At 47.6% G+C, this 20,747-nt stretch overlaps 1 protein-coding gene across 1 annotated transcript in view; it reads right to left on the bottom strand.

Moving 5' to 3' along the window:
- EXOC6B (exocyst complex component 6B) overlaps nt 1–20,747 on the bottom strand; it is a 279,150-nt gene that overhangs the window by 62,897 nt on the left and 195,506 nt on the right. The window contains exons 19-20 of the mRNA XM_063135856.1: nt 20,333–20,474; nt 11,520–11,593 (exon numbers count right to left, since the gene is read on the bottom strand). Coding sequence (XP_062991926.1) covers nt 11,520–11,593; nt 20,333–20,474 — 216 coding nt within the window. The remainder of the gene's footprint in view (nt 1–11,519; nt 11,594–20,332; nt 20,475–20,747) is intronic.

Raw genomic sequence — 20,747 nt, 5'->3', positions numbered from 1 at the left:
GGGGGGCATCTTGAAAATGGGTCAGCAAGCTTTTGGACGGGAAGTATACTCACACTTCCGGCTCATCCACACCAAGCAGGCTATTCCACTATGAAAGCGGTATATAAAAGGCCGGAGCCACACAACAGCTTTATAGCACTACTGAAGTGCACTGACAACTGTTGGGGCCCATTGACACCTACCATATACTGCTTTCATACTGCTATATCCTGCTTGGTGTGGCTCCTGCCTTTTATATACCGCTTTCATAGTGGAATAGCCTGCTTGGTGTAGATGAGCGCTTCATCGGTCCACTTATAACTGAGGATGAATTGACATGCTATGTAGTTCATCTCGCTTGAGCAGTCCAATACCTCATTAGGTAACTGATTCCATTGTCGTGCTGCTCTAACAGTCAAGAAGTTTTTCCTGATGTCCAGCTGGAATCTGGCTTCCTTTAACTTGAGCCCGTTATTCCGTGTCCTGCACTCTGGGAGGATCGAGAAGAGATCCTGGCCCTCCTCTGTGTGACAACCTTTTAAGTATTTGAAGAGTGCTCTCATATCTCCCCTCAATCTTCTCTTCTCCAGGCTAAACATGCCCAGTTCTTTCAGTCTCTCTTCATAGGGCTTTGTTTCCAGACCCCTGATCATCCTGGTTGCCCTCCTCTGAACATGCTCCAGCTTGTCTGCGTCCATCTTGAAGTGTGGAGCCCAGAACTGAACGCAATATTCTAGATGAGGCCTAACCAGGGCCGAATAGAGAGGAACCAGTTCCTCACGTGATTTGGAAGCTATACTTGTATTAATGCAGCCCAAAATAGCATTTGCCTTTCTTGCAGCCATATCGCACTGTTGGCTCCTATTCAGCTTGTGATCTACAAGATCCTTCTCGTTTGTAGTATTGCTGAGCCAATATCCCCAATCTTGTAACTGTGCATTTGGTTTCTTTTTCCTAGATGTAGAACTTGGCATTTATCCCTATTAAATTTCATTCTGTTGTTTTCAGCCCAGCACTCCAGCCTATCAAGATCACTTTGAAGTTTGTTTCTGTCTTCCAGGGTATTAGCTATCCCACCCAATTTGGTGTCGTCTGCAAATTTGATCAGCGTTCCCTGCACCTCCTGGACCAAATCATTAATAAAAATGTTGAAGAGCACTGGGCCCAGGACTGAGCCCTGCGGCACCCCACTCGTTGCCTCTCCCCAGTTTGACAAGGTTCCATTGATAAGTACTCTTTGAGTCCGATTCTGTAGCCAACTGTGAATCCACCTAATAGTTGTTCCATCTAGCCCACTTTTAGCTAGTTTGTTAATCACAATATCATGGGGCACTTTGTCAAAAGCTTTGCTGAAGTCAAGTTATATGACGTCCACAGCATTCCCACAGTCCACAAGGGAGGTTATCCGACATGGAAATTCAATCTTGGTTGACTGACCGCATGAATGCAGGTTAACAAAAAATCAGGAAAATGGTCAAATGATTGGGCCATAAATCCTTCCAACTCACATGCCAAAGTATATACCAGATTTTAAAATCCATTTTTAAAGTCCATGTCCAAGTGCCCACCCCACCCCACCCTGGTACAATGAGAAACTATTGAATCCTGAAGCAAAAAGAAACATGCCAAAACGGGCCGGGTCAAAGCAGCTTGAAGAAGGGCGCACAGCTGACCTGCCCCATTCCGGAAATGAGCATTTCCACTCTGTTCCGGGGTTACTTTAGGAAGCACTAGCCAGCTTCCTGTTGCACTAGTGGTGGATCCCACTGGCAGAACAGAACCAACGGGGGTGCGCCAGCAGTACCGGATGCTGCCCCATATTTGCGTAATACCTTTATTAGGCCAACTCAAAGCTCACAAAAATGTGCAAGCTTCTTAGATCTCCAGATCTGCTCAGGCAAGATGTTACAAAAAGCAAGCTGATGGGGGAAATGCAAGGGAGAAAAAAACAGGCTGACTTGATGTTGAAGTCATGGTGACTGCATAATCAGAACGTTAAAATGACATGGTGGAGAAGGGTTTGTAGACATTCAGATTGGGCAGTGCCAGGCGCAGTGAAGTAGCAGTCAATTGTCGATCCTCCATCTTTGAAAATACAAAATCCAGCTGTTCACTTAAAACAGTGTTCATCTTGGGTGAACCAGACAAGTTCTTTGGTTGGAGGAAAACAGAATAATAGAATCATAGAATAGTAGAGTTGGAAGGGGCCTCTAAGGCCATCGAGTCCAACCCCTGCTCAATGCAGGAATCCACCCTAAAGCATCCCTGACAGATGGTTGTCCAGCTGCCTCTTGAAGGCCTCTGGGGTGGGAGAGCCCACAACCTCCCTAGGTAACTGGTTCCATTGTCTGACTGCTCTAACAGTCAGGAAGTTTTTCCTGATGTCCAGCTGGAATCTGACTTCCTTTAACTTGAACCCGTTATTCCGTGTCCTGCACTCTGGGAGGATCGAGAAGAGATCCTGGCTCTCCTCTGTGTGACAACCTTTTAAGTATTTGAAGAGTGCTATCATGTCTCCCCTCAATCTTCTCTTCTCCAGGCTAAACATGCCCAGTTCTTTCAGTCTCTCTTCATAGGGCTTTGTTTCCAGACCCACGATCATCCTGGTTGCCCTCCTCTGAACAGAAGTAGAGCTAAACTGGGCAGTCTTGATATTACCAAAACTAGAGATTATTTGAGATGCTGCAAGAGGTAAAAGAAAAGGGGGAATCAAATTGTGTCCCTTTATCTAGTAGTTGGAGGGGTGGGCCCTCAGAAAATAAAGTTCCACTTGCAGGTGTTATAAAATCATTTTCCTGCAGTGTAGGGACTCACTGTTGAATGGTTACATTTGGTATTCTCCAAGTCATAAAAAAAGTAAAGGTAGCCGAATACTTTGTTTTTTTATAACTAGATTTTAAGACAACTAACCTCTGGATGGGAGCAGAAGATCCTAGCTGCTCCTTCTAATGGTTCTGGACAAGAGATTTCCAACATATTAAAATTTATCTAAATCCGTCTTACTCTCTCCCTGAAAAATGGAGGTACTCAAAGCATCTAACAAGGCAAAGCATGAATCCAACAACAAAAAGCATACGAATAAAACAAATCACTAAAAATACAAAACGCAAAATACAAAAGTTAATTAGTATTAGTATTAGTATTAGTATTATTTCTATAGCACCATCAGTGTACATGGTGCTGTACAGAGTAAAACAATAAAATAGCAAGACCCTGCCGCATAGGCTTACATTAAAGAATGTATTCTCCCTTATGAGCCTGCCCGTGCTTTGAGATCTTCTGGAGAGACCCTTCTTTTAGTCCCACCTTCTTCACAGGCACGCTTGGTGGGAACATGGGAGAGGGCCTTCTCGGTGGCTGCTCCGGTGCTCTGGAACTCTCTTCCCGGGGAAGCTAGGCTGGCTCCCTCCTTGATGGGCTTTCGGAAGCAGGCTAAAACATTTTTGTTCAAGCAGGCCTTTGGAGAATAATCCAGCCCTCCATCTATGTTAATGTCTTATAATTTTGTTGTGTATTTTTTAATTGTTTATGGTTTTGTTTCCCTCCCCACCCACCCCAATGTATATTTTAAACTTTGTAAGGCCGCCTTGAGGCTCAGCATTGGGCAAAAGGCAGGATACAAATAAATATAATAATAATAATAATAATAATAATAATAATAATAATAATAATAATAATAGAATCATAATAAAACAATAAGAAGGGGAAGAGAATGCACCAAACTGGCACAGGGGAGAGTAAAACTAACATTATAAAAGTAAGATCAAAATCAAGTTTTAAAAGCTTTAGAAAAAAGAAATGTTTTTAGCTGAGCTTTAAAAACTGCGATTGAACTTGTGGTTCTCAAATGTTCTGGAAGAGTGTTCCAGGCGTAAGGGCCAGCGGAAGAAAATGGACGAAGCCGAGCAAGGGAAGTAGAGACCCTTGGGCAGGTGAGAAACAGGGCATCCGAGGAGCGAAGAGCACGAGTTGGGCAATAGGGTGAGATGAGAGAGGAAAGATAGGAAGGAGCTAGGCAGTGAAAAGCTTTGAAGGTCAACAGGAGAATATACCTTAATATACCCCAAAGCACCCAGGACTAATTTTTTTTTTAAAAAACCACCATCTGCCACTGAGGTGCCCCTTAGCTTGATTCAGCTGGGCCAGAAGCCTCCCGTTCTATCACTCTAGATGACAGCACAAGCCAGCAAGAGGAGCTACACCCTAGTCCAGCACATCAACTCTTCACATGGCAACAGTGTTCTCCACACATGGACCTACTTCTCCAGATCAGGACCTGTGGCCTAAATTTATGGCACATTGAGATATTCACGCTTATGCAGATGTTGTCTCTCCACACTTGTTTTGATTTCAATTCGATGCACATCCAGTGGTGCAAATTGCCACGGGTAACTATGTGTGTTTAGAGCTGGATTGGGGACACAGACCCCAGGGACGAGCACCCTCAACGTCTCACCCTACAGGTGTTTTTGTGTTGTCATGGAAGTGGTTTGAAGCCGAGGAGCGGTTCAGATCTGAACAGCTGCACCTCTGTGGTCTTTCAAAGGCTAGGCCAGATGAACGGGAAATGTGGTTACAAATTACGCCTCACAGCCCTAATGCTTGACCTCTGGTATAAATCAGGACCAATTATCCTCCAACCAGTACCCCTATTCTGCTGAAAATAAGAGGCTGGATGAGGACAAAGAGCTAAATACCTTTCCCCAAACAAAGAACAGGAAGATGAAACATTTCTTGAAAGGTTGAAGCCAGGTGGAGGTGGAGGAGGGCTACTTTGAGAACATCGTGTACAACTTAGCACTGACTAATAAATGAAATAAAGCACAAATTCCTCGGGTTTTACTGAAACCATAAGTACAAAATTGTACTTGTTTTAAAGTGCTGGTACTGGCCTTTAAAGCTGTAATGGTTTGAGATCAGGTTAATGGAAGGCCCACTTACGCCCATATGAGCTTGCCCGGGCATTAAGATCGTCTACAGAGGCTCTGCTTGCATGCACGCCAGTAGGACCAGCGGGCACAGGAGACAGGGCCTTTTTAAAGGTGGCACCATATGTTTGGAACTCCTTCCCACAACAGGCACACTTTCAGCGTTCCCCCTGTTTTCTTTTAAGTGGACTTTAAAAGTGTTTTCAATTTCAAACAGCCTGTAGCTAAAGAAGGTAGGCTGGATTTTAAATTGTTAATAGCTCCTGTGTTACACTGTTTTTAAAAGTTTTTTAAAGTTTACTGTATTTTATACCTCTTTTATACTCAGTTTTAATATTTTAGATACCAATGTTACTTTAAAAAGATTGTTTATAATGACTGTACACCACATTGGGGGGAATTTTAATGCTTTGAAAGTTAGCTAGAAATACTTGAAATAAATAAACAAGAATGTTACTGTGCAGTCTATATTTTAAAGCCTTTGATGGCATCACCTTAGTACTTCATCCAATACGTATTGTTCTGAGAAAGGGTGCATAAGAAGGTTTTCCTATCAGCTTGGAGCAACAGCTTCATGATGTAAGTATACTAGGCTAAAATGCCTTTATTGTAACCAAAGTTCACTGACCTGTGTTTGTCTTCTACCCTAATTTTTTTTTTAAGCGGGTCTTGGATTTGTTTTATCATTGATTGTTTAAAATTGTTTGAGATACATGTTATCTCTGTCTGTTTTTGTTTTCATGGAAAAGGTTTTTACACCTTATATAATGTGTTTTTGATGTTTTCTAAACTTTGTAAAATGCGCAGAGAACTTTGGCTACGGAGTGGTATAGAAATGTAAAACTAAATGATAATAATAATAATAATAATAATAATAATAATAATAGAGTTAAGAGAAGACTCAGGGTAAACACAAATGCCTTCTTGACTACTAAGGCTACTATCCGATGCTACTTGAGCACATCAAGACCTACCACTACGCAACGGGGAATCTGAAATGAGTGCAAACACTTATCTCTGGAACCGGGCAGGTCAGCAGAGCCTGCAGAAGCGAGGGCTACCGTCCTGTCCCGATTTGGAAATGAGTCTTTCTGCTCATTTCCGGGGTTAGTGCTAACCCCCTGTTGCATTGGCGCTGGGTCCCGCTGCGCCAATGAAATGAGCGGAAGCAAAGCGGCAGTATTTAAAGGAAGCCAGATTCCAGCTGGACATCAGGAAAAACTTCCTGACTGTTAGAGCAGTGCGATGGTGGAATCAGCTACCTAGGGAGGTTGTGGGCTCTCCCACACTAGAGGCATTCAAGAGGCAGCTGGACAACCATCTGTCAGGGATGCTTTAGGGTGGATTCCTGCATTGAGCAGGGGGTTGGACTCGATGGCCTTGTAGGCCCCTTCCAACTCTGCTATTCTATGATTCTATGATTCTATGATTCTATTGCATCCCGCCCGATGTCACTGCCCTGGTCAAGGTCAATTGGCCCATCTGTAGCCTTGGGAAGAAACACGGTCCAATCGTGAAGCATCCTCACCTCAAGATGAAAGGGTGGTTTGAAACACCACCTTGGCACCCTTTTTGACCCCCTTTATTTTTATTTCTTTTAAAATATTCTTTCAAGGGAGGATCCCTCCCAAGGAGGCTTGCAACAATGAAATCCGATATAATAAAAAACCGATGCAGCAATAAAAGAGCACAAATTCGTAAAAGCAAGGAACACCAACAATAAAACATCTGACTTAGACAGTACTAAAAAGCCTGCAACACAGCTGCAGCTACAAACCAGAACAGACCAATAAAGCATAATCAGAAGAACTTTATCCAAAATGCCTCTCCGTACCCGCTTAGCCCACTAGCCTTAACTTCATCAATTAGCCGGCTAGCAAAAGGAGGGTGTTTATTCCATCCCTGAGACCAGCAAATGTATCCTTGCTGCATTCTATCCTTCGTCTGCCCAAAGTCATCGCTCCTTTTTGCGCTCTCAGCCTGTAGTATTCTCAGCGCCCTTGAACTGGGGCCCCCACCATGCAGCTCCAGCGTCTGTCGCGAGGTCTGCCGGGTTCTTCCCTTGCACTCTCCCTCTTCCAGTCTGGGGCCTGACCTCCATTTCCGGGGCCAGAGTTCCTCCTCTCGCTCTGCCTTTGGTGCTCAGAGGCTTTGCCAGACAGAGCTTCTCCGCCTGTCTCTCAGAAGAAAGGCTTTTGTGCTGCTCCGCCGCCTAGCCCACTGCTCCATCCTCCACCCCACCCCATTTCAACGTGGTCACCCACGGATACTGGGAGCCTTGCGGCTCATCACAAGAGGGGTGTGAGGATATTTCCAATGGGTGTGCGTAGCCACGTTCAGGTGGCCTACCATCTTGGGACTTACAGGGCCACTGTGTCTCTCGCAGTGGGGTGGGGTGGCAGCTGGGGCTGTGGACTGAGCTCAAGGGGGAGGGTGGGGGGGCAAGCAAGGGCATCGTGCTGAGGTATTCCTAGGCCTCAAGCCAAACACAGACCTACACACACACACACACACACACACACACACACACACACACACACAGGGCTAGCTTCTTTCCCTTGCCTCCTTGCCTCAAGCTGCCTTGCTTGTCTCCATGTTTGCTATTATCCTTCGAATAGTAATCATCCAAGGGGAACCCTTTCTTCAGAGTTCTCCATTCCAAATTTTATTTTTTGCAAGCAAACTGGGTGTGCCTCAAGGCTCCCTAATAACATCTTAGCCAGCTCTACAGTCTCCCTGCCATCACCTTTGGGTCTCCCTGTCATCACCTCGGTGCACCAAGGCCTCCCGGCAGCCAGAGAGATCACACCTTTTTTAAATTCATGACCAAAAGGCTGTAGACCAGAGGGCAGCCTGCACCTGCAGTGTGTTCCCAGGTATTTGTAACCAGCTGGGAAGCGAGTTCCCCTTGGGTTTTCCCCTTACTCTGAAACCAGGCAAATATTTCAACTTTGACTCGGTTTCGCTTTAAATCCAGCCATTTGGCCCCTTGTGCAGCCCCCCCCCCCTTTGCCACGAAACACCAGATTTCCTCTGCTCCACACAGCTTCCCAAGCTGGGCCTTGGCGTTTCTCAAGCCCCCTGCCTGCTCCTGATGGGGAGAACTAAAGCTCCCCGCCTCTCTCTCTCCTTTCTCTGTCTCTATGATTAGGAATAGTTTGCCGGTCCCAGTCATGGGGGATTGGAATACTAATCAAGCCCTCTTCTTTCTGTAAGCATTGATGGTAATATCAAACTTATATTGCTCACTCTTAATCTTTGTCAGTGAGCTAATTTCCGTACTTTGTCAAAGGACAGTGTACGATCTGCCGCGTATACCGCCACACCTTTGCAAAAGACTCCCTATATTTCAGGATTTACGGGTATACATGTGTAAAAGAGGATGTGCAAAACCACAATGCCATGTTAAGAGTTGAAGGCACAAAGCAGCTCTTTCCTAAGACACATAAACTTTTATTAATAATAAATAATATAAGTAAAGTATATTCTAAGGGTGCGGTAGGGAGAAAGCAACTTGAAAAGAGGAAGCCATAGCACTGTAGGCCTTTAAAAACATACACCAAGGTCACCGTTATCAGATAGGAACCGAAGAAACTCCTGCTTCAAGAGAAAACTTGAAAAAACAAACACCCTTACAACATAATTGATAGACCACAATATTATCGGCCCAGTGTTGGGCAAAAGGCTACAAACAAATATAATAATCATGATGATGATGATTACTAATACATTTTGAAATTTAGTTAAACTTTGTAATACCAGACTCTTCTTAATGTAGTATATCATGCTATCCATAACAGTTGTGAATGTTACGTAGATAAGATGAATCAGTATGTGTCAGTGATTAATACACAGCAACAGGTACAATTCAGCCAAAGCCTCTACAATTTAATCAAAGAATTAAGCATATATTTAGCTTTCTCCCAATGGAATCAATAAGGCTGAAGTGCCTAACTTTGAATGTTCGTGCCCAGTATACTTTTGAAAATATCAGCTCTTGCTTTCTCTCTCTTTTTAATCAGAATGCTTCTCACTCTACATCTAAGGCTGTTTTCCCTCTCTATCTTCTCCCCAAATTTCCAGTTATTCCACATTGGACTTCAGGGAAGGAAACACACAGAACCACACAAGGAAACGTTCCCCGCATGACAGGCTGCCATGACTCAGGATCTCTTCCACACGTACACAGGCCCGCATCAAAGGACATAGGATGGTCTTCTGAGAAATCACTGCATGTGGAATTCCACATATTGTTCTCACAACAGTAAAAGCTTCAGTTGTTGCTTCCTGGAGTCGCTCATGAGAACTAAGCCTTCTACATACAAGACACCTTTCCAGCACTGACAGGAAAGAAGAACACCCCAAAAGCACTGGGATCGGGGAACAGACCATTGTGAATAAGACTGAGATGGGGTGGGATGTGGAAGGACAGAGGAAAATTGCCAAGGAAACACAAGGACCCAATCATAAAATGGATACTTGTAATACAGCTTGTTAACCTCCTCCTTTACTAGCAAAGTAACCCCTTCAAGAGCCTTTCAAACATTTATTTATTTATTTTATTTACTGTATTCCTAGAGCTGCCCCATAACACACGTTCTCTAGGCAGCTCACAGCTCACAAAACCAAACCAGCATTAAAATACTGTATGTCCACTTTCTCAGCATTTCTCTCCTCAGCTGACTATATGCCTTCAGAACCAGGCTGCCCTCTGCGAATCCAAGAGGTTATTGTATTTTCCCCTCTCTTCGCCTATTGTGATTGGATAATTCAGCCATTTTTCCCTACTGTATTCCTACAGAACTTGTGTGCACCAATGGGTTCCTCATGAGCACTCAATGGACATAGGTCATGACTGTCCAAAAGCCATCTGTAGCTCAACACTGGTTAGGTCAGATTGTGCGCCTTTGGGGAGCAGCAACATGGCTCACACAAAATTGTAGCACCACCTCTCAGCAATTTGGGATGGGATGGCCACAGCGGATAAAAAAAATAAGCAAGCACATATCTCCAAGAGGCTGCCGAGAGCAGGAGCAGAAAGCCAGACCTACCGAAGGGATGGCTGCCACGTGCTGCAATGGCAAATTTATGAACAGCTTTTAAAAGGATGATATAAATACACAGACACTAGGTCCTACTGGTGGTTAGTCTGAGAAAGGAACTGCATGTTCCACAAGAGGAGGCTTGACCACAACGCTAGTGGAGCACCACAAGTCTCCGCCATGCTCTGCTTGTAGACTTCCTTGTGGCTTCTCACCGGTCACTGTCTGATCTGGCTGGGCCACTGGTCTAAGCCACGGTGGCAACATCAGCTCTTCTGTTCCAGTTCAAAATGGGGCTCCTCTCTTTCCTCCATGATATTTGGAATCGTTTCATGAAAAGTTTGGGAACAAGGCAAAATGGCCACTCCGGACCAGGAAGCAGACGGCTTGCGTTCCCAGGTCCACACTGTCACACATTCTAGGATGAAAGGTGTTCTGGGATGAGCGATCGCTCTGCTTTAGAGAGGCTGAAAGCCGCCTTGGCACAGAATGGGATGGTGGGGAGGTGGAGGGAGGGGAAGAGAATGAAGCTGATCAATCCAAGGGGGTTGGTGAAGGTTTCAGAGACACCCCGTGATCCAGAGAGTGCCATTCAGAATGCAAGCCTACGTCAGCCTTAGAAACCAACGGCACTGCATCATCATGGCAGCTGAGACAAAGCGGGGTGCCTTTAATGGACAAAGATTGTTTTAATGAAAAAGGGCATCAGTCATTGCATCTTGCCTCATTCAGACCTTCTATCCTACCCCATCCATCTTCAGTGCCAAGAGATGACAGAAGCTAGACCCCCCCCCCCAATCACACACCCCACACAGACTGGTATATTAACCCCCACCCCCACCCCATTTCCCTCCATAACAAATGACTGGCTGGAAAATGGCCTCTTTCCTGCCTATGTGAGCTTGCCAATCCCCAGGGACATCCTATTACCCACCACAACGAACAAGGCGGTCCCTTCAATGGGCGGAGCCTTTTGTAACCGTCTTGATAAAGAGATGCTTTATAATTTGGGACTAGAGGCTGTGCCTGTGAGAAAGAAAGAACATTAGCCCTCCCCAGACATATGCCCATGACACACACACACACACACACACACACACTGCAGAATGCAAATCCCTCCCCCGGGCATTATGCGCACACAAAAAGTCAGGCCCGCAGGAGCAGCCTCTGCATCAGCGGTTCTTCTGTTAGCAGCCTCTGCATCCGTGTCCATACAGAGCAAGCCAAAATCACCTTCCTGCCACTTTGGTAGGGGCCCAGGAGAACTCAACGCACCCAGGGCCTGTAGTCATGGCTGCCCCCATTTTCTCACCAGGCCACCCACCACCACCACCACCACCTCTCTCCTACTTCCATCAGTGCAAGAGGTCCAGATAACTACACCGCAAAGGTGGACGCACCCTCCAGGAACTGGGCGGGTTGATGGCAGTGGTGGAGGTGGAGAGGAATAGAGGTCTCCGGCCCGGCCCGCCAACCGCGCCCCCTCCTCCCGTCTCCCTTCCGTAAGACCTGATGGTCTTCAGTCACACATCTTAAAAGAAACACAAAAAACAAGAACACAAAGACGTACTTGTCTCAAGTCGATGAAGGCCAACTGCAGTGTGTCCCCTTGGAACCCAGGCACTGGCCCGGATCTGGCAAACTCTGTGGGAAAGAAGAGAGCATAAAAAGCGCCTTTAACTAACCATGGACAGGGAGATTGGCAGACGGATGACAGCGAGGACAACAGCAGCGGGGGGGGAGGAGGGCCGCACTTCTAAGGAGTCAGGTCTCCCTCCCTTCGGGCTTTTTGTTCACCCTTCAAAATTTGTGTCATCAAAACACCATTAATTCCACCATCCTGACAGCAAGGAAACTGTACTAATTCGACCTGAAATTTATTCCCATGAGCCTCACTGGGCTCCGAAGTATTTGTTTTGTGAATGGACAAACAATTTGCAAAGAAGAAAAGCATTTGGGGGGTGGAGGGAAAGTGTGTTGGGGGGGGGGCGGTCAATGGAAAAAACTTTTCCTCTCAACACAATAAAATCTTCAGCTGTGAAACCCTTTTCAGTTCCGAAAGCTATTTATATTTGGGGGCACTCGAGGAATTTTCTAACTTCATGCCTGTCACCATGATCTATGCACATTTGTCAAAAATAAATAAGCCAAGCTGCTCCATTAATTATGTTGACGCAGAATAACTTATCTGATATGATATCGTTTCACAAAGCACAGAAAATGGGGAGAAGCAACACCGCTGTGTAGAATATCAGTTTATTTTGAAGGCAGCCGGTTAACTAGCAGTGGACAGCAATAAGCATCGAGGAGCGTCCCTTCTCCAAGGAGAGCCCCTTCCTTCGACGGTGTCCAAAGCTTTACGTTCAAATGAATAATTTCATATCCAATTGTTTAAAGCACATACAGCACAGGAAAAGGAAGTCTAGTATGGCTTGAATTTAAGATGGTCTTGGCCACCACCTCCTCTTTAATTCAGCGGTTGTAGGTAGGCATGACAATACCACCTCATCTTCAAGGTAAGATTCCTGCTTCACTGGCAAACAGATCATAGGAGACTCACATTTAATTCCCTGATTATGCATCTACATGTCATTGGCTGGTTGGTGGAATTGCCCGGGACAGCGAGCGTCGCCGAGTCAGAACTTTGAGTCAAGCGAAACATACAAGGTTGCTCCCGAAGTAGCATCACCTTAGGCGGCTTCATGGCACACCGTGTTCTGCCACAGCACCCTCTGAGACCTTCCAAAGCATCCCTGGGGGGCACCTTCAATTTTCTCTTTCACTTTATTGGGGCCCTGAATGAATGCTTGGGTTACTTGAGCCAGCCTTAGCAATACAGCATCACATGGAGGGTTTTGGTGACCTGGGAGGCTGAGAACGAGTGACTCATTGCAGGACTGGCAACTTGTAGCTCCTCCCAATACCTGGAAAACTGGATAGACAGAAGCCTGTCCAGGTGAGAGGTTCTTAAATCATTCCAACCACTCATTAGGAGCCAACGAATGCACGTTTCCGACGTTGACGTCTCCTCGCTTATTAAGGTTTAGGGTAAAAGTCTAAAGCCGGGGCTTGGGGGGTGCGCACAGGAGGGATTCTTTCTCTGGTTTTCTAGAAAACGACCACACAAAGAATAGAGCCAACCTATTGTTACAAACTGGTATTTTGGTGTTGGCAACTAGTTGAACTCACCTGACAGTAGTTCCAGACTCTTTTTAGATTATTATGCTAGCTCAGCAACAGGCTACAATTGCACATCCAGTTTAAACATTTTGAAAGATTATTTTTTTATAAACAGATTTTTAAAATGTGAGACATTTCACCATAAAATGCCAGCTTTCAGCCACAAGCAAGTGTACACTACAATACCACTTACAAAGTGAGCCAAACCCAATCAGGAACAGACCATAAACAAGCCAGAAAGGGGGGGGGGGATAATTGACAATCAGCACCTGTGTTAAAAACCCATCCAGCTGCATCAATACACATCATGGTTTAATTCGTGCCACCCTTCACCTTGGCACAGGTGTCCATAGATCCATAAACGTGGCCTCCTCAATCCTTCTCCCTTGGAGGTTCCGTTGAATTGCCAGCACGGAGCTCTTGACTGGGCCTGGCCTACCAGCCTGTTTCTCCCTCATGTGACGAGATCATGATCGAGCACATCTCTCGTTGTGCTAAATATCAGCCAGGTGCTCCTTGTGTCTTTTCAGGAAAAGTCTTCTGGTTTCACCATTGCAAATGGCGCAACATCATAAACACTCAATTTTATAGACAGCACCCTTAACTGCACCCTCCCCTTTATGAATTAGACATTCCTGCGTCCAGAATTTGCTATCATTCAACCGAGACTTCACAAGATGTTGTTTCAGTGTTACTGGGGCAGTACAAAGAACATTAGCTACGATATTATGATGATCAAAGATCTTATCATGAGCTTTAGCACATGTTTCATTTAGTTTTGTAACTGTGAGATTCTCTAAATACGTTCTCTTTCTCAGATGCTACTTGTACCCGAATCTGGGATTGAAGCAGGCTGTTATGTTCAAATGAATTAACTACATGAAAACATGAGATCATCTGTGACAAATGAACTTCCCAATGGGTTGTGCACTATAAGCACATTGTTTAGCACTCAAATCAGTGTGCTCCATCGTCTTTACTTGTCAACCTGTTAATTCGGTTCCTTTCAGAGGTACAATGACCCACGTGAATATAAATTCACAATAGTCTACATCACACGCCTGTTACCTTCACAGGATCATGTGTCCATGGACTGGGAACTTGTCTTTGGCAGCGTGTTTCATGTTCGGCTTCTCGACACTGGCTGATCAGTCGGGGGTTCTGATGAGGCCATGTTGCTGTTGCTGCTGCTGCTGCTGCTGCCACTTTGCATGGCTCCTCCTCTGAGGCAGGCAGTTGGCCAACTGCTAAGGAGGAATCCTTCTATGACAGGCTGCCATTCTTTGCCCAGGGTAACTTTGCCAGGTACTCAGGTCCTGCTGGTGCCCTTGGGTCACCCTCCCTTATAGAACGTGATGCTTGCATGCAGCGAGGGTGGAGCATATAAATGCAGGCAGTTGCCTTACCTAATGAGTCAGGCAGCTGGTCCATTGAGCCCAGCATTGGTAGCGCTTGGCCATGGAAGAGAACGGTCTCCGCTAGCCCCGTGCGCCCTGAGCTCCTTTTCCAAGTGGAGATGCTACCAGCGACTACTGGACCTGGGACCTTTGCCCTGCAAGGCATGCGCTGGCTACGGTGCTCTGGCGCTCCTCCTCCTGCTTCCTCCCACTGGACTGTAGGAACCAACCGGAGCGTGCTCATCCTTCCCTGAGAGACCTGACGGCGGGTCATTTTGGCTCATGCCTGTGCTCGCCCTTGTCGTTCGCTCTTAGCCTCTGGCCAGCACCGTTCTAGAGTCCTTCTCTGCCTGGACCTCCGTCTCAGTCCTGCTAGCAGGAGCCGTTGGGGGCAGCCGCCACAGGCCGACGACAGCTCAGCATGGGCATCATATCACGGCGAACCTGTTAAGCCTCAAGAGGCCACAGCCTGATGGGACAATGTTCCAGGAATGTGCCCGGTGCCCCTGTCAACAGCCAGGGGTCATACTTTGAACACACACTTGCCGTTCACTGGCAGAGGATACAGAGGGTACAGAGCCTGCTGCTTAATTCACGCCACCACCCAGCAAAGGAGGGCACAGCCAGTTCTTCCCTTTCGCCTCCTCTGTCAGGTGTCACTACGATTAGCACACGGCGGCCCAAGAGCCCAGTGGGGCATTGCCCAGGAAACCGCTTGATCCCTTTGCCGTGCCATCCCTGTAAGCGGGGCGAGATGGAGCAAGCCACCTACAGCTCGGCCCCTGGAGCAGAAAATCGCCAGAGAATAGCGCTGGTCTCGGGACAAAGGCCCGTGGCAGGCTGGAGGGCTGGAAGACTTGCGTTCAGGCCAAAGAAGTAATGTCTTCGCAAGGCCTACAGGCAGGGGCCACCCAGCCAGGGCGGGTTACAGGGGGACTCTAACCTCTTTCCCAAAACGTTCTCCCAAAGGCAGGGCTGAGGAATAGGAACAGCTAAGCCTTTTACAAAGGGCAAGGAAGAAAAAGAGCTCAATAGAATTGGGGTGGGGGGGAGAGAAAGACCCACATGGGTTGACTATACGCAAGGGGCGTTTTTTCCCTTTCATAAGCTATAAAACAGAAGCAAGACATATGCAGAGAGAGACCCCTGTGTGTTACAGGCTGAAAAGCGTGGGGCGGGGAGGGATACCCTCTGCAAATCCCCATTCTTCTAAGGGTCTAGAGGGCAGCCTTTCCACTTGGGATGTTGCCATCTCCTGGTTGGGTCTACCTTCTGCTTTTCCTTTCTCCCAACGAGAACTGGAAGAGCAAGAAAACCCTCATCCCATGGCTCAACCTCATCAACATGAATCTATAAGTGAAGGACAAAGATGTCCATCAACTCAAAGAGAAAATGATCAACGCCTTGCAAATGCAAGCGCCTGCTGGTGCCTCCTCCTCTTCCTTCTCCCTCTGTCCCCCCACCCCAGGGCCCACACATGTGACCTCCTGCAGTAGAAGAACGGGGAGGTGGCATCCATTCCCACCAGGCAGGGAACTGGGATCACAGCTCCAGCTTCTCATGCAGGGAAATAGTGCTGGTCCCCAGCAGGGTCAGAGGCTAAATTTATGTATTTATTACATTTATATACCGCCCCATAGCCAAAGCTCTCCACTGGGTGTTGGGAGCGCTCCCCGCTTTCTCCATGGCCTTCCCCACTGCCTCAGGTAGGTTGCTGGGCCCTGGAGGGCGGGGGAAGTGTCCTTCTGCAGCCAAAGAGATCATAGAATCATAGAATAGTAGAGTTGGAAGGGGCCTCTAAGGCCATTTGAGTCCAACCCCCCACTCAGTGCAGGAATCCACCCTAGAGCATCCCTGACAGGAGGTTGTCCAGATGCAGAGCTTCTTCCTGCCTGGCCACAAGGGGACACGGGGGTGGGGTGGGGATGAGATACAATTCAATCCAGGTCCAACTCAAAGGTGAGTGGAGAGAGGGGACAGCAGTAGAGTGGGGGTGTCACCACTTGATACCCCCACTCTGAGTGCCATCTGCTCCCAATTTTTTGATAGATAAGTAGAAAGCACAACCCGTGGGACATTTCTAGTATTAGACATTCATTCTACTGCTTTATGGCCGGCTGGATCAGCTCAAGAGATTAAACCCTTCATATAGTCTTTTAAGGTGGCAGGAGAGAATTTTTTGCCACCAAAATTTTTTGAGAGCAATGTGGGTTGTTGAGTCTTGTTTATGGCAGTTTTGTCTACTGATCTGAACAATGCTGGCTCTGTACCAACGGGATGGAAATGTAATTGCCCAAGGGCTTCGGCTACTGGGCAAACAAGTATTGCCTTCAGTCATTGCCAGAAACACGCTGCACTACGAGCCCACTTGATCTCCTGAGGGAGATGATTCCCCGTGATGGGAGCCACAGTTGAGAAGGTCCTCCTCCCCATCATGGCCAAGTGACCTTCTGTAGGCTGCGGTATTATATGGTGCTTCTGACTCTTCGTGACTTCATGGACCAGCCCACGCCAGAGCTTTCTGTCGGCTGTCACCACCCCTAGCTCCCCCAAGGCTGAGTCCATCACCTCCAGAATATCATCCATCCATCTTGCCCTTGGTCGGCCCCTCTTCCTTTTGCCTTCCACTTTCCCTAGCATCAGCCTCTTCTCCAGGGTAGCCTGTCTTCTCATTATATGGCCAAAGTACTTCAGTTTTGCCTTTAATACCATTCCCTCAAGTGAGCAGTCTGGCTTTATTTCCTGGAGTATGGACTGGTTTGATCTTCTTGCCGTCCAAGGCACTCTCAGAATTTTCCTCCAACACCACAGTTCAAAAGCATCTATCTTCCTTCGCTCGGCCTTCCTTATGGTCCAGCTCTCGCAGCCATAGGTTACTACGGGGAATACCATTGCTTTAACTATGCGGACCTTTGTTGTCAGTGTGATGTCTCTGCTCTTAACTATTTTATCAAGATTTGTCATTGCTCTCTAGAACCCAATGGGGTCATCCCATGAAGCTGATGGGTGGGAGTTTCAGGACAGAGAAAAGGAAGAACTTCACACAGCGCGTGGTTAACCGCCCAGAGAGATTTTTGTAAACCGCCCAGAGAGCTTCGGCTATTGGGTGGTATAAAAATGTAATTAATAAATAAATAAATTAAATAAATAAATAAATAAATTATGGAACTCACTACCACAGGATATAGTGATGGCCACCAATTTGGATGGCTTTAAAAGAGGGTTGGATAACTTCCTAAAGGAGGAGAAGGCTATCAATGGCTACTAGCCCTGATGGTTGTGTGCTATCTCCAGCATTCGAGGCAGTAAGCCTGTGTGCACCAGTTGCTGGGGAACATGGGTGGGAGGGCGGTGTTGCACCATGTCCTGCTTTGTTGGTCCCTGGCCGATGGCTGGTTGGCCACTGTGTGAACAGAGTGCTGGACGAGACGGACCCTTGGTCTGATCCAGCATCAGGGCTCTTCTTATGTTGTTAGGGACTCTACCATAATGATACGCCCCCTCCCTTACAACCTAGTAAGGTAGGCAATTTTTCATTAGTTGCCCAATCCACAAGCTTCATTGCAACGAATGGGAGCAGCCCCTTTCACTCCACTGGTGGCTTACACGGGGTGCCTTGGGCGCGAGGTAATCATGCCACTGTGGCTGCAAGCAGTGGGACTGTGAAGGCCATCAAAACAGCTAAGGTAGATCACTCGGGAAGTGGCACCTTCCGTTTCTTACTCTTCCATAAACACGTCACTTCCATCTGCAACAAGAACCGTCAGGTAGGAGAAGAGCAGGACACGCTCGGCTGTGAGAAGTCCTGCATGCCGGTGGAAGCACCCAGGCAGGCACGTCTCCTGCAGCGCACGTCCAGGTCCCCTGTGCTGCTCAGCAGTGCTTTTGTTCTAAGACCTGCGTGAACGTTATACGCCCCCCACCCTTTGAGAGCGGGCTCATTGTTCATGCCGTCAGCAAAAATCCCAAGACAAACAAGATTTGGGGGATGGATGGATGGTGGGGAGCAGTGAAGGCTTGTGTCTGCGTTTGCCCTTCTCAGGGAGTCTGACAGTGACGGATCGGAAGGTGAGCGCAGCAGCATCCATCTCAATTCCACCAGCTCACGTGCCGTTTCAGGGCCGGACGGGGTGCAGCAGGTCGGCTGCCCCTGCCGCTCAGGTTGGCAGCCCCTGCCGTGGGGGGGGGGGGATTGAATGCCCCGGAGCATCTGGCTGACTAGAATTCCAAGGGCCTCTGAAGCGTGCAGCAGGAGCCATCCATTCCCTCGGCCTCATAGAGGAGGGCAAAACGGCTGCAAGAGCCCTTCTGGTTCTGCTGGGGGCAACCAGGTGCAAGCTCTCGCCAGGTGCCAAGCTGGCCCGGATCAGGTACAGGCTGAGAGGAGCTCAGCAGCAGCGGCAGCAGCAGCAGCCCACCCACCCCACACTGCGGCCCTAACCCTCTTACGGTAAAGCTACTAAAGGGCAAATGAGACATGGCTTTCTTTTAATTAACGGGAGGCACTGGAGGGGGTGCAGGATTTTCAATGGGACTGTGGTGAACTGGAGCAGGGTTTAACCCTAACCCTCCCCTGCTGCAATCTTGACCAAAATTGCCTCCCACCACCCCCGCTATTAGCTTTAGGAGGGAAGCTTCCCATGGGGGCCGAGGTGAGCTTTCTTCCTGGGGGTAACAGCAGATATGGGGGCAAGGAAGGAGGGGAACATTGATTTCATTTCGACGCCAAGTAAAAACATGGCTTTTCAACAGAGCCTTTGATGGTTAAACTCACTGGCACATTGTTTTAACAGTTTTAACTGCATCTATTGCTTTTAAATTATATATTGTTTTAACTTGGCTCATGGTTTAATTTGTTTTTAACTGTGTATATTTATTGTTTTATACTGTATGTTTTTATCTGTACGCCACCCTGAGATCTTAGTGATATAGGGCAGGATATAAATATTTTAAATAAATAAATAAATAAATAAACTGCAGCAGGGAAGACTTCACCACCTCCTCACGGTCCCAACGAAAACAGGGGGGGGGGCTGCACATGCAATTAATTTATACATCAAAACTGCCGCCCATGAAGTGACACATTAAGCCTCATATCATGGCTAGATCCACACGACTGCTTTATAGTGGCATTGAAGTGCACTGACGACTGTGGGGGCACAACCTCCATGCATCCATACACCGCTTTCATAGCATCGTTTCCTGCTTTTCATTCCACATTCGAAATGGTTTGACAGCAGGGGTGGACCTGGCCCCTGTCTGGCTTTGAACTGTGGGGAAACCTTCCAGGGGCTGTTAGGGCAGTTCCTTACTCTTCTCCCCCCTGCGGTGTGTATGCCTGCAGCGGGACTTGGCTGCTTCCATGGGCTGGAGACCTGCAATGTTAACAGCAGGCTGATTTGGCAAGACCGGTGCCTCATGGTAGCACAGTGAGAGATGGCAGGAAATGCAGGAAGTTAATGAAAAAAACACAAAACATTGCAGTCAAGAGCAAGAACCTGAACTCCAAATATCTGACGATGGGGTGGGGTGGTAACCAGCACTGCAAGGGCATCTTCCTTTGGTGGATCTAGCAGGCAGGTTCAGAAATTTAGTCTGAAGCCAACTAGACTGTTCCGTGGGGAAAGGGCGTGGGTCAGTTGGAGCAAGCTCAGAAGGCAAGTTACAGTCCTGGTGGGTTGGAGGAGGGAAGAAGTCTGAGGGTGCCCGGGCTGCCTGCCCTGGCAGCTGGGCCCATGCACCATCCCCCTCCCAAAGCACACCCGCCGGGCACCAGTCCCAACGCACAGACAAGGGGAAGCCTTACGTTCGCACACCACCACGTCCAGGTTGAACTGCTGCAAGGCCCCCAGCGAGAGCTGCCGCACTTCGGCTTCCAAGAGCAGCTGCATCAGCGAGGTGGACAAGTGCTTGCAGGCAGACATGCAGGCGGTCTGAGCCACCTTGCCCTGGAAGACAAATGGAGACCGCCAAGAGGACTGTCAGGTGAGGCCTCGACACAGAAAAATAAGCGCACATAGATGGGAAGGGCCGGCCAGGAGGAGGCCACCTCACCAAGCCCAACATCATGGGTGGGTGGGCGTGTTTAGTTACGTCTTACATATCTAAATTGTTGTGAGCTGCCCAGAGAGCTTCCGCTATTGGGCAGTACAGAAATGTAATAAATAAATCAGCTGCCTTTTAAGACTGCACTGTTCCTTACACTATAAAACATCCACTAT

Source organism: Elgaria multicarinata, chromosome 10 (genome assembly GCF_023053635.1).
Source record: "Elgaria multicarinata webbii isolate HBS135686 ecotype San Diego chromosome 10, rElgMul1.1.pri, whole genome shotgun sequence".
NCBI lineage: Eukaryota > Metazoa > Chordata > Lepidosauria > Squamata > Anguidae > Elgaria > Elgaria multicarinata.
The sequence above is the reverse complement of the archived record's forward strand: the minus strand, read 5'-3'. Positions and strand labels throughout refer to the sequence as shown.